The sequence below is a fragment of the Lycium barbarum genome, chromosome 7, assembly GCF_019175385.1.
Source record: "Lycium barbarum isolate Lr01 chromosome 7, ASM1917538v2, whole genome shotgun sequence".
Taxonomy (NCBI): domain Eukaryota; kingdom Viridiplantae; phylum Streptophyta; class Magnoliopsida; order Solanales; family Solanaceae; genus Lycium; species Lycium barbarum.
The window spans coordinates 79,266,525-79,279,977 of NC_083343.1; the positions used below are offsets into that span (position 1 = coordinate 79,266,525).

A 13,453-nucleotide genomic window follows, 5' to 3' on the forward strand; every position below is an offset into this window, starting at 1 on the left:
TAAATTCGCGCGCACTACAACTATTCCTATCAATTAAACCTTCTACTACGTTAAACGTGTCTCGCCAGACATTTCCCTCGCTGAAAGCCATAGTTTCTTTTTCAATTTCCAATTGGAGCTCCCTTAACTCTTCTTCTGGGATGTCTGGAAAATGAGGATCATTCTTTTTTTCTTCCTACAAATAAAACAAATCACACAGCACTACAAAGAAATTACAAGAGGAGATCTCACTTGTATACACATTAGATTGAATTACATATTAAATTTAATAGAAAGAATGAGGGATTAAAGCTCAAAAAAAAAACAGAAAAGGGTAAATGAGAATGCTGGCCAAAGAGAGATGTCGCATCACTTCACTCAATGCCCAACTTTACTGTAGATATAGATTTATCCCACTAAAAATTCCCATTATTATTTAATCACACACCCCAGCTATTTATTTATATAGTTTGAGAAATTAACTAATAGGGGTTCCTATGAATTAATAAAAAAAAATGGTTGTTCATGTTACGAAAGAGATCATTATGAATGTACTTGCAATTTCGTTAATCAGTTAATCGATATCTTAACAACCACCAATAATATTATACCTCTATTATTATCATAATTAAATAACAATTTCTTAACTATCACCGAATAAATATTGTGTATGAAGATATATGTCTTGAAGTTTAAATGGAATAACATTATTATTAGAATCGTCTTTCTATTTTCCTTTTTCTAGAATAACTAGCTAGAATCAAGTAATTAAAGGGATATGAAAGACCGATATAATAGAAAAGTTTGTAACTAAATTGAATTGAAGTACTACAAAATAGAAATACATAGAGAAGTTCTATTCCGACATAGACATATGAATAAAAACATAACCTGCACAGTGCCATTCACATTTAAGATGACATGGCTACATAAAAGGTTTAAATCTTGAATATTTATTTCAAGGTTATAGCACATTAGTTATACTTGTTAATGATATATTCGCCTCAACTCCACCACCGCCACCACCGAGTACATTACCAACCCCACCACCACATGCTACTCCTATACCTCCCCCTAAACCAGCTCCTAATCCAAAACCGCTTCCACCAACTCCAAACCCTCCTCCTCCACCAGCTCCTCCCGCTATGCTTCCATCATATCCTATAGCTCCTCTGAATCCACCTCCAGCACCACCACCTAGCCCTTCACCAATACCATCATTTACACCACCTCCAAATCCTTCACCAGCTCCACCTCCAAATCCTCCACCAACTTCACCTCCAATACCGCCACTAATTCCCTTTCCACTACCTGTTCCAAAGCCGCCACCTCCTCCACCTCCAAATCCCCCACCTATTCCTGTACCAATTCCCTTTCCAATGCCTCCTCCTAGACCTCCTCCAATGCCTCCTCCAGCTCCTCCACCCACTCCTCCCCCAAAGCTGCGACCTCCTCCACCTCCAAATCCCCCACTTATTCCTGCACCAGTTCCCTTTCCGATGCCTCCTCCTAGACCTCCTTCAGCCCCTCCACCAACTCCTCTACCCTTACCAATACCACCTCCAATTCCTCCTCCGGCCCCTTCACCAACCCCAAACCCAATTCCTTTATCTATCCCTCCTCCAACTCCTCCTCCAGCCCCTCCACCAAATCCTCCACCCTTTCCTATGCCTCCTCCAATTCCTCCTCCACCAATTCCACCACCATTTTCTATGCCTCTTCCAACTCCTCCTCCAATGCCTCCACTAATTCCTCCACCCTTTCCTATGCCTCCTCCAACTCCTCCACCAGCGTTTTCACTCTTTCTTTTGCCTCCTCCAACGCCTCCACCAATTCCTTCACCCTTTCCTATGCCTCCTCCCTTACCAACGCCTCCTACAACCCCTCCACCGACTCCTCCAATTCCTCCACCCTTTCCAATGCCTCCTCCTACTCCTCCTACAACACCACCACCTTTTTCTGGTACTCCAGGATTAACACCATATCCAGGCCCACTAGGCACACCGCCATATTCTTGCTTAGGAACAATACTTGGTATATCACCATATCCAGTTCCAGTAGGCAACCCAGTAGGTATCTGTCCTATTAGTGGTATACCGGGAATTCCAGGAATTCTACCATATCCTTTGCCAGGTTCTTCACTTATTAAAGGAATAATAGGAAAATCACCAGGAGCTCCTCTTATTAAAGGTATACCTCGAATACCACTTGATCCTCCTAACAAAGGTATGTTAGTATCACTACCATATCCTTGACGATGTTTTCCTACTAAAGGAATAATGCCAGGATCTCCTCTTATTAAAGGAATGCCTATACCGTATCCTTGATCAGGTCCTCCATTTGAAAAAGGAATGACCCAACTACCATCAAAAGGTTGCGTAGCTTTTTTAAGACTACCATCATCTTTTCTGCCCTCTCCACTAATAACACCACGATTTTCATCCCCTCCACCAATTCTATTACCAACTCCACCTTCTCTACCTATGTCGTTATTAAACCCAGAGCCTCCATTTCTTCCTCCATTTCTTACTTTATTAGGAATTCCTATGAGAATTTCGCTACCTTTTTCTTCTTCTAAAGTAGAACTCTTCTTGACCAATTTGCAGTTCTCCAATATCCTAGCCTCTATGCAAATCACTAGGAGTGAGAAAAGCAACACTAGGATACCCCTCCACTCCATTTTCTCTCTTCAAATCTGCCCTTAACTATTCTAACTAGATCTTAAGCTTCGTGACTTTTTAAAGAGAAACATTGAAGGTTAGTAATTAATATGTGCATATCCACCGCTAAAACAATTAAATAGTCTCAGTTCTTTAACTGATTCACACTCATAGAAATATACAAAAAAGGAGTAAGGTGTAACATTATGGTTCAACCACCTCTCATTAATCTGCCTTGATGATGTCATTAGACTTTCAAATATTAAACAGCTCATAATGCACGCATAGGTCTTTAAATGGATGAGTAAATTACAAAAAGAAATTGCTAACTTTATGGGGGGGAAATGCCAACCTCTATTTTCTAAAATTATAATCTACTGCCTTGGTTTTGCAGAAATATCCCATGCTAAACTATAAAACTACTCTTTATGGTGCAAATTGATGAACTCATCTAATACGAGTACTATTTTCTGCTTTATCCCTGGATACAACTTTTTCTTTTCTTGTTGGTGGTTCGTTTTGGGGTTGATGGAATATCAATCACTTCCTTTTGGAAAATAAAAAATTACAAGTTTACTTAAATTCTATTATGTTTTATTACGTGTCGTGTTTCCAAATTGGAAAAATCAATATCTGTTAGCTACAGTTAACTACAAACAAAAACAAAAACATTTCATACTTATCAGCCAAATTAGTAACATGAATAGGAGGTCACACACAATTTGTAAATTAATAGGGTCTATCTATGTAATTAATTAAAATAAAGAAAAAAACTAGATGTTAAGTCAAAGTACGGGTAGCAGTGCAAAAACAGTTACAGAGGAAGATAGTGAGTCAAATAAGTATGTTCACATTATAATAAATAGAGCTTCATCTACTAAAATACAATTAATTGCAAATTACTGTAATCTTGATTTGGTTTGAAAATTAGAATTTAATGCGGATGACCTATGGAGTGCGTTAACTATACTTTGTCAAATTGATGTATCTCCAAGTTATTGCTGTGTTGCAAGTGCACAGTAGGCCTTTGGACTTTATTTATCGTATTTTAATTAAGAATATTTGTATTTGACATTGAAGTTGAATAAGAATATTTGGAAGTTATATTTTGAAATGAATTTTATTTGGAACCAAAAGTGAAGATTTGTAAGGAAAACCCATTATTTCACTTGATATATGACACCCAAAACTAGTTCTAAAAGGAATAAGCGGTCGTCGCAAATCTAATCTAATTTTATGTCCGGATCGATCCCACAGAGAACTATTTTTTTTTATCAAACTTTTACTATCACCAAGAGAATTAATTCATCAACTTTTCCCAATTATAATATTTTTTTATTTGTATTGTGAACTTACAAATAATAATTAGCACAAAAGTAATACAATTATCAAATAAATATTACAGACTTCTTCGATAATAAAATGCGTAGGATTATTGTTTTCCAAAATATCAAAATAAACTCTTAACGTGTTAACTATAATCTTGCCAAACTACTTTCTATCAATCGTGAACATTTTCCAGTACCCGCTGAAGGGCAACGCAGCCAAAGCAATGGCTTTAGGCCTAAAATATTGGGGGCCCATTTTCACTAATAATAGGTTTATGAATTAATTTTTTTAAAGAAAATACTCCCTCTATCCTAATGTATGCGATATTTTTCTATTATCGATATTCAAAATGCATGATTTTTTACCAATATTTTAAGATGTATTTTTTCACCAAATTGATATGAAAAGAGTTATAATTTATAGTAGTACTTTTCATGTAGTTCTCAAATATATAAATTTTAACCTTAAAATATTGAGTTAATCTAATTCAATTTAGCTTCAAAATTTAGTCAAATTGACTCTCGAAAATCGACAAGTATTACATAAATTGGGACAGAGGGAATAGTATTTAATAGTAAAAAGGTATAACTTTAACTAAAAAGGGGAAGCAAAACTATTATATTTTTTATAATAATGATTACACTGGTTAGAAAAATAGACTTCATAATAAAATATATAAGAGTTTTTAAAAAATAAGAAAAGATAGGGCCTCTTATCAAGATTTGGCTTTAGGCCACCGAAGACGTTGAGTCGGCCCTGACATTTTCTTAGCACAAATATTTTTCAATCAAGTGTAATAATCTTCTAGAGCTATTCTCTTAAACTAACTCTAGCTAACAATTTAAAATGTCACAAGATCACATCAAAGTTCCGTTATTTCTAATTCCGCTTTTAAATCTAAGTAATTGATTTTTTAATTTTAGAAGTGATGTCGTTCAACTAAAGCCTAATCTCATAATATTTCTCAAGTAATGCAATATATAGCGGCACAGATAATCGAGGACCCTTCAATGAACAACAATCAAAACATAGTTGAACAAATAAAGAAGATGAAGAACGGCCCGATTATAGTTAAACATGATCAAGAATTAATCTAACAAATTGTTCAATCAAAATCCAAGATAATAAATTAGCTACTCATAATATTGTTCAAGAACGTAGCACAAAATTTCATAATGAACAAGACCAAAATGGAAGAAAGTGAAACTCTAAGCTAAATTATGTTCGTTACCGCTCCTTGCATGTTCTTGCCTTCAAAATAAGTGTGTAACCTTTCAAAAGTCATTTCTTGGGGTTTAAATATGACCTAGGATATATAGGAAACAATTTCAACCAATCCAAACATGGCCAGGAATCGCTGAGCAGCTCGTCAACAGGCTCGTGTCGCGAGTGTTACGGTTCACTTTTACACTTGCGCAAAAAACTACTTTTATAACTTGATTCTTTGTTGGTTTGTTTAACAGAGTCGCAACCTAATTGATTATCTGAAATTAGGAAATCATTTGTGAAGGTTTATTTTTTTAAAATCATTTAAAGAGTTCCAAAGAACGGGTCCGGATTCTGGTGATACCCTGAGGAAGGTGTTAGGCACCTCGGAAGGGATCTGCACAATGCGGTTAACCTACGGTTTAAAAAATTATGGCTCAAAGTATATATATTTGCTCAAAAATGGTCTAAAGAATTTGCATATAAAGGAAAGACTTACCCCTACTTGTTAATCCATGGCTCATTTTGAAAGAAGTTTTTAAACAAAGAAGTTGTGAAATCATCTTGATTTTCGTAAAAAATGGTTGAGTTTGACTCAAATAATTCAAAGGTATTTGACAACTTTGTTACTTTCCAGGACAAAACACACTCAAAGTTTTTCTTTGAGTAGAGCTCCAGTTAAACTTGGCCCGAAATAATGCAATTTCAATTCCATTTGATTAATTCGAAAAAATAGTTTTGGTGAATTTCATCTGTGTGTTTAAGCCGTCGGCAAATCTTTACCAAAACTCCTTTCACTTCAAGTCACAAAAATGGTATTGCAAATTACTATTTGAAATTGATTTTACACTTGTAATCCTTTTGAAAAGATCTGGCAATCGAGTTCTACTCCACTATTTTGCCGAAGAAGAAATCTGATTTTTTCATCATTAAAAATCCCAACAATTTCAAAACAGAAATACATAGTGAAAATTGGTTTTGAACTTGTCTTTTACTAGGAAAATTCGGGTCCAACATGTAGATGGGGAAAGCTGTTGTGCCTTGTAGGAATACCAATTTCGACCGAATTTCAGGAAAATCAATTTAAGCCCGACTAAGTTGCGAAAATTAGTCTGTCTACCAACTAATGACCTTTGTGTCGCTTGCCTACTAGGAGTTTCAACTAACTCTGCCTACTAGGAATTTCAACTAACTCTAAGGGGTCTTTTTGTAGCTGGTTAGGAATTAGTTATTCATGTATTAAAATCCCGCATAAGTAATACTGTGTTTGGTAGCTAGTTATGAGGTGATCTATTCATGTATAAAGTTAGTACACTGTTTGGTTTGCAATTTAGAAACCCACATAACTAATACATGTATAAGTTATGAGGGAATCTATGTATTATTTTATGTATGACAAAAGGTGGAATAACTAATACATGAATAACTAAACCCTGCATAATTAATACCTGCATAAAATAACACATAAATTACCTCATAACTAATTCATGTATTAATTACTAATATCTGCATAAGTCAAACCAGCTACCAAACAACCCCAAAGGGTTTCAATAACTTTTAAGGTAGTTTTATAATCACATATACATATACTAGTTATGTGAGGCCCGTGCTAAGCCCAGGCTCAAACTCAAGATATAAAAGTAGATATTTAAACTAAAGAAATATAATTTGTGTTAGTACAAGTGTACAACAACAACCATATACCCATTGTAGTCCCACAAGTGGGTAGTTATATGAAAGCAAAATTTTCATTCCACTCCTTTAATATTTTAACTTCCATTTTGATGAAATTATTTACTTCAAATCAAATGTGGAGCCAGAATTTGACATTTATAACTTATGTATCCTAAATTTCTGAAGTTATTTAGTTCTAAATAAATAATCTATACATAGTTAATGAACTTTTAAGACAAATACATAATTTAACTTGTGCAGCGGATGAAGCTGCTCATCTCTTAATTAGGGATTAGGGGTTCGAACATGGATATGGAAAAAATCTTTGGAGGAAGTGTTCTCCCCGAATAGGCGCGATACAATGTGAATTATCTGGATTAACTGGGCTCAAATGCGGATATCGAGCACCAACCAGAAAACCAAAGAACATGAAAAATGAGGTAGGAGGTTCGATAACTTTTGAAAAGTAGACCTTAAAAACAAAAACAAAAAAATCGACTTAAATAAATAAGATTAGGACCTAAAAGTAATTAATTAAAAAATAAAAAAAAATTGAAAATTATTGTGAGGACTACAAAAGTCTCCAGGTTCGATAGCTTTTGAAAAGTAGACCTTAAAAACAAAAAACCAAAAAATTGAATTAAGTAAATAAGATTAGGACCTAAAATTAATTAATTAAAAAGTTTTTAAAAAATTGAAAAATTATTGTGAGGACTACAAAAGATGAAAAATAAGGTAGGAGGTTGATAGCTTTTGAAAAGTATACCATAAAAACAAAAAACAAAAAAATCGACTTAAATAAATAATATTAGGACCTAAAAGTAATTAATTAATTTTTTTTAAAAAATTTGAAAATTATTGTGAGGACTACAAAAGTCCCCAGGTTCGATAGCTTTTGAAAAGTAGACCTTAAAAACAAAAAACCAAAAAATTGATTTAAATAAATAAGATTAGGACCTAAAAGTAATTAATTAAATTTTTTTTTAAAAATTGGGAAATTATTGTGAGGACTTTTGAAGTCCTCACATTTGCTCTTATATTATATAGTAATAATATGGCATACATAAGCAGAAAATCTGATAAATTGCTAATGGGTTTACTAGGACCATTAGTGCAACTATAGCATCACTTTACCCACTCTCAGATCTTTTTCTTTCGGGGAGTGGGCCTTCTCGGCTATATCCGGACTTGGTCAAATGGGATGTGGGGCCTCAGGCCAAACGAGATAATGCAAGGAAGTGGAGTAGAGTCCAAATGGACTCTCGGATGGGGTGTTCATGCACCAAAAAAAAATAAAAAATGATTACCATATATTATGCTTTAACAAATAATACGCTGATGGAAAACTGGAAGCATGTTGCCACTTAATCACATAAAGCAGCCTTGTATACATCATATATGCAGCATATACAAAGTGTATACACACTTGTATACCGAATATACAAGGTGCATACACCTTGTATAATAATGGTATATTGAGTATACAAAGTCGTATATCATCCCGTAACAAAAGAAAAAGGAGAGAAGGGAAGGATGAGAAAGTAATCATTTATAAACACTCAACAAAACCAAGTATAATTGAATATACAGAAGATATACAACGTATACATACTTGTATACTTAGCAATATTTCGGGTATATTTGGTTGTGCATCCCTAAACACAAACGGAGAAAGAAGAAATAAAGAGAAAAGGGATCTTCACATCAAACTAATACACACATTTAAAGAGTGAAGATCAAAAGTCGCATTTCCAGATTTTTCAAACAAAACACCTCAGATGGTTTGAGTGACAATAGAAACATACTGATTCAAGAGCAGGAGAAACATTTGAGCAAAGTAATGAAATGCTTAGTATATATATTCATTTATATCACACAATATTACACAAAGTGAATACATCCTAAACTTGAAGCAGACAAATTTGCCACAGCCTACCTTCCAGTCCCACTATGCCATGTATAACGGTCTTTGACCAAATATACTCCCAAACACACATCAAACTCCCAAAATTAAACCACAGAAACTCTTAATAGAGCATATCAAAGACATCATAGTTTTATATTAAAAGTTGGGACTCTCTTAGTTCAAACAGGTAAAACATTGTATATAAGAAAGGAAGAGAGGAGAAAAGAAAATGAGAAGGCAAGATCCCACTCTTATGCACACAATGCAAAAAAAAAATAAAAAAATCTAATTTTTCACTGTGACTCTTTTTCGTATAGAAAGATAAAAGAAGACACATACAAGTTCTTTTCTGTTCCTCCAGCAGAAGTAAAACTGGCTCACAAAAAAAAATCATTTCACTATGTACTTCAGCTAAATACTTGATGAAAGGCAAGACCTTTTAAGGCACAAAAGAAGTTTAATCCATACAGGATTAGCAAAGCAAGATGAATGGACAGAATTTAAACTCATTTTCCTTATTTACGACATACTTCAGAACTTGCACACTATTCTTTTGAAAGAATTTTCAGTATTTAAAGGAAACAGAAGTAGGTCTTTGATTTTAGTTGAGGCATACAAAAGATTCTCAATCCTAAACAACATCACAAAAACACATAACCAAAGATCAGGGAGATGGTCTCATTCTTCTTTTAATCTTATGCTCAGAATATGTACATATATAGCATATATAAGCAGTAACCAAGAAGCAAAGGAAAAAGGGTCATGCTTTGAGTTTTAAACCCCCATTCAGAACATACGTGCACATTGTACAAAGAAACAATAGTTGAGGGATAGGGAAAGAAGGATCATGCTTCTCTTAAACTTATGTTGGGAGTGTACATGTACTTTACACAGAAAAATCAGTGGCCAAAAGGGTTATGCTTTGAGACTTAGGTTTCACTTTTCAAATAGTACACTTAGCAAACAAAAGAGCGGTAGAGGATAAGGTATTGAATCATGATGGGAAGTTCAAAAGGAGGTAAAGGGATGGAAATTTGATGTCCATCTCTCACTTTAACACTCATGAGAGTGATCCCCTTAAACATCACCTAACATCAAGTAAGTCCAACGAACAACACAAAACTAACCAAAGCAGGTCACAACAAGAGTATTCAAATCAGCTGATTAGCCACTTTTGTCCAAACCAAATAAAAGTGGAGATTATGAACTAATTCATCACAACACAGAACTGAACATGTAGAACCTTAAACTATTTGTTTATACAATCATGCCATTTGTGTTGGACTAAATAAATGAAAGGAAAGAGTAGTGCAAAACAATTTGCAACATTTCATATTTCTATATCTCATTAAGTGCTAAAGCAAGCATTTCACCATTTTAAACATAAGCTAGGCCATTCAAACTTAAAGGTTACCACTGATCCATTCTGATCAACTCATTAAAGGGGTAACGACTCGCTAAGTCGTTTGAGTCTTTCAGCCAGAAATTTCCAAAATACCCTTCCCGAGATTGCTTTTGTGTATTTATGACTTGCAGGGATGGGTGGTATGGTTTCCGAGGTAATCGGTGAGTTTCAGATAGATTTTGGTAACTTTAGAAGTTTTAGAGTTAGATAAATGGAGAGGTTTGACCAAAGTCAACACCGGGGATAAATGTGTCATTTTTGTGGTTTTGTCGATTCCATTAGGTCCAGAATGTCAATTATGACTTATTCGAGCCTTTAGTTCCGGTCCTGAGGCGTTCGGGTGTGTTTTGGGTGCTTGGTTGGAAAGTTGGGTCTTGGTAGTGTTGGAGTTGGCCTTGGTCAACCCTGGGCCAAGACGACCTCTTTTCGGAAATCCGAGTGTGGGAATGAGTTTCTAGCGTATTTTATGATAGAAATGCATATTTGGTTTGTGTCCGGGAGATTTCGGATGAGTTTCGGTGGTTAGTTTGGGATTTGGAAGAAACCAGATTTTCTGGTGCTTCAGTCATCTGGTTTCCTTCTTCGCGTTTGCGAGGAAGGTCTCGCATTCGTGAAGAATAAGGGGGAGGGGTGGACCAGGTGGGGTCGCGTTCGTGAGACTAGGCTCGCGTTCGCGAAGGGTAGTTGGGATCTGGGCCAGGTTAGCTTGGTCATCGCGTTCGCGATCGACCAGTCGCTTTGGCAATGGTTAGGGCCGGGTCAAGTGCCGCATTCGCTAGAGTAGCTCGCATTCGTGATGAGTAGTAACCTAAACAGTGATTAAAAACCCCAAAATCATGTTTCATTCCCCGTTCACCATTTTAGAAACTAGAAAACTCGAAATTGAGAGATTCCAAGTGCCAAGATCACATTTCTACATTGGGGTAAGATCTGAACCTTCATCTAGTCATATTCCATTGATTCTTTCTTTAGAGTAAGCTTCAATTCATGATTTCTAGAGTAGAAATTGAGGGGTTTTTCCATAGAAATGGGTTTAATGAACTTATGAAATTGAGGGTTCAAATGTGATTAGAACTTGATTTTTAGGATTTGGACTATCTAGCTATGGGTAAGATGATTTTAGGCTTAAATTTTAGTTTTTCCCTTATGGGGTCAGGGTTGTCTTTTGGGTATTATTTTGGGGTTTCGGACTAAACCTTAGCAATATGGATGTTGTTGGGTTCATATGATCGTGTAGATTACCTTATTGAACACGAATTCACTATAAGTTATTGTTTTACCCTTTGGGGTTTGGGACGGGGTTTTACGTTGGCTTTTTGGACCCAAATTCTTTATATGGTTTTATGGGTATTGTTAGACTTGTGTTCTCATATAAATACCATATTTGAATAGAGTGGCCTCGTTCGAAGGCTCAGAGGAAAGGCAAGGCTACAGAGTGACTCTTCGACTTCGGATTAAGGTAAGTTGAGACTTGCTAGACCTTTTATGAGGTGTTATGTGTTGGTAAATATAATAAAGGGCGTAATGGGGACTTGGGGGTCCCGTACTCATGAGGTGACGAGCACTTGTGCAGGTATCAGTGTATCTGTATGGCTAATTGAAACATAAAAGTACTCTAATTGTGACGGAGATTATGTGTTTAGCCTTCGGGCCATGAGAATGGTGGATAAATCCATTTAGGTTGGTATGATTGTTGTTTATTTGGGCCATGAGAGCCATGATTGAGTGAATACTTGTGATTTGTTGACTTATGTTGCATTCAGCACTCCACAACTCATCTGATTTATGAAAGGACTTACAATCTTGATATTATGCATTTGCATGGTGTACACATATCCATTCATTATTTCATGATACTATAGCATATGACTGGTAAGTTGCAAGACAGGGGCCTAGGAGGCCGGATAGTGCATATGGTACATGGTTTGAAGCGATGATGAAATTCAGCCAATGGTTGGGACCCAATGTGATCTGGGAGATCTGGTATTCCGGGTGGATATATGGACCTCATGAGTCCCCTATGGGTCACGTGAAACCTACTGCAGGAGCATGTGTATATCAGTGCATGTGGCCATTGCATTGCATACTATTCACTTGCGTCGCATGCATTCTTTTGCATCTCATACTATTGATGATTGTTTGACTTGATTTCATGCCATATATGCGTTAAAGGATATAAATATGGTATCTTTACTCTTGAATTTGACTTAACTAAGGAAAAGACTGAACTTTTACGACTAAGATGGAATAAAACTGGATTTTGAGAGATTGATTAGTGTTCATGCCTTTTATACTTGTTAATTTCTTATGAATTGTGGATTTGAACTAATAAAGCAAGAAGAGGAGTATCAAAAGTATCAACCCTCATCATCACTACAGTTTAGGGTCAGTCAACGATGCTGCTGGGTACACGTGTTTCTCGTACTCACTCTACACTTGCTACACCTTTTGTGTGAAGGTACCGATCCGGGCACGAGTTAAGCACCTATCTTGGAGATTGTTAGAGCGTTTCGTGGAGTTTCAGGGTATGTTGATGACGGTTCCACAGCACCAGACTTCACTCTATCTTTACTATTTCTTTCTTATCTTTATTTCAGACAATTTATGTGTTATTATCCAGACTTGTACTCGTAGTAAACGCTCATGTACTGTGACTTCCAGGTTTTGGGGGAATGAATTGACTTAGACTACCCTTTTCCTTGCTTTATTAGAATTATGATGGTTTCCTTTAATTTATTTATGCACTTTATTTATGTTTCGCGACTTAGTCTTGTTTGGGGATGTGGGTTGTGACAAATTTGGTATCAGAGCACGATCTAGGTTCAATGGTCTCACAAGTACATAAGTAGTGTCTAGTAGAGTCTTGCGGATCGGTACGATGACGTCCGTACCTATCTTCGTGAGGCTACAGGGCATTTAGGAAATTTCACTTTTTTCATTCTTATCGTGCGTCCTTGACTTTATTAAATAATGAGCTCTTGTTTCGCTCTTTCTCACAGATGATATGGACTAGATCGACCGTGGATAGAGGGCAAGAGCCTGCTCCAGCACCTGTACCTGAGCCCGTTGCTAAGGCTACTGTTCGGGGCAAAGGTAGGGGGTGTGGCAGAGGTAGAGTTCAAGTGGCAGCACCAGCCCGAGCACCAGTGGCACCTTAGGGTCAAGACAGAGCAGCATCTCTCGACCAAGAGGTGATTCAGGAGGATGAGTCAGTTCATGCTAAGGAGGTTGGACCAGGACAAGCACCTCGGGGTTTCATTGCTACGCATGTACTCCAGGATACCCTGATTCATA

The 13,453-nt window shown here is 36.2% G+C and overlaps 1 protein-coding gene across 1 annotated transcript in view; it reads right to left on the reverse strand.

Annotated features, from left to right (window-relative positions):
- Window positions 1-2,659, reverse strand: part of LOC132601547 (glycine-rich cell wall structural protein 1.8-like) — a 14,715-nt gene extending 12,056 nt beyond the window's left edge. Inside the window, exons 1-2 of the mRNA XM_060314627.1 lie at window positions 953-2,659; window positions 40-175 (exon numbers count right to left, since the gene is read on the reverse strand). Of these exons, the coding sequence (XP_060170610.1) occupies window positions 40-175; window positions 953-2,659 (1,843 nt within the window). The remainder of the gene's footprint in view (window positions 1-39; window positions 176-952) is intronic.
- Window positions 2,660-13,453: the final 10,794 nt, after the last annotated feature.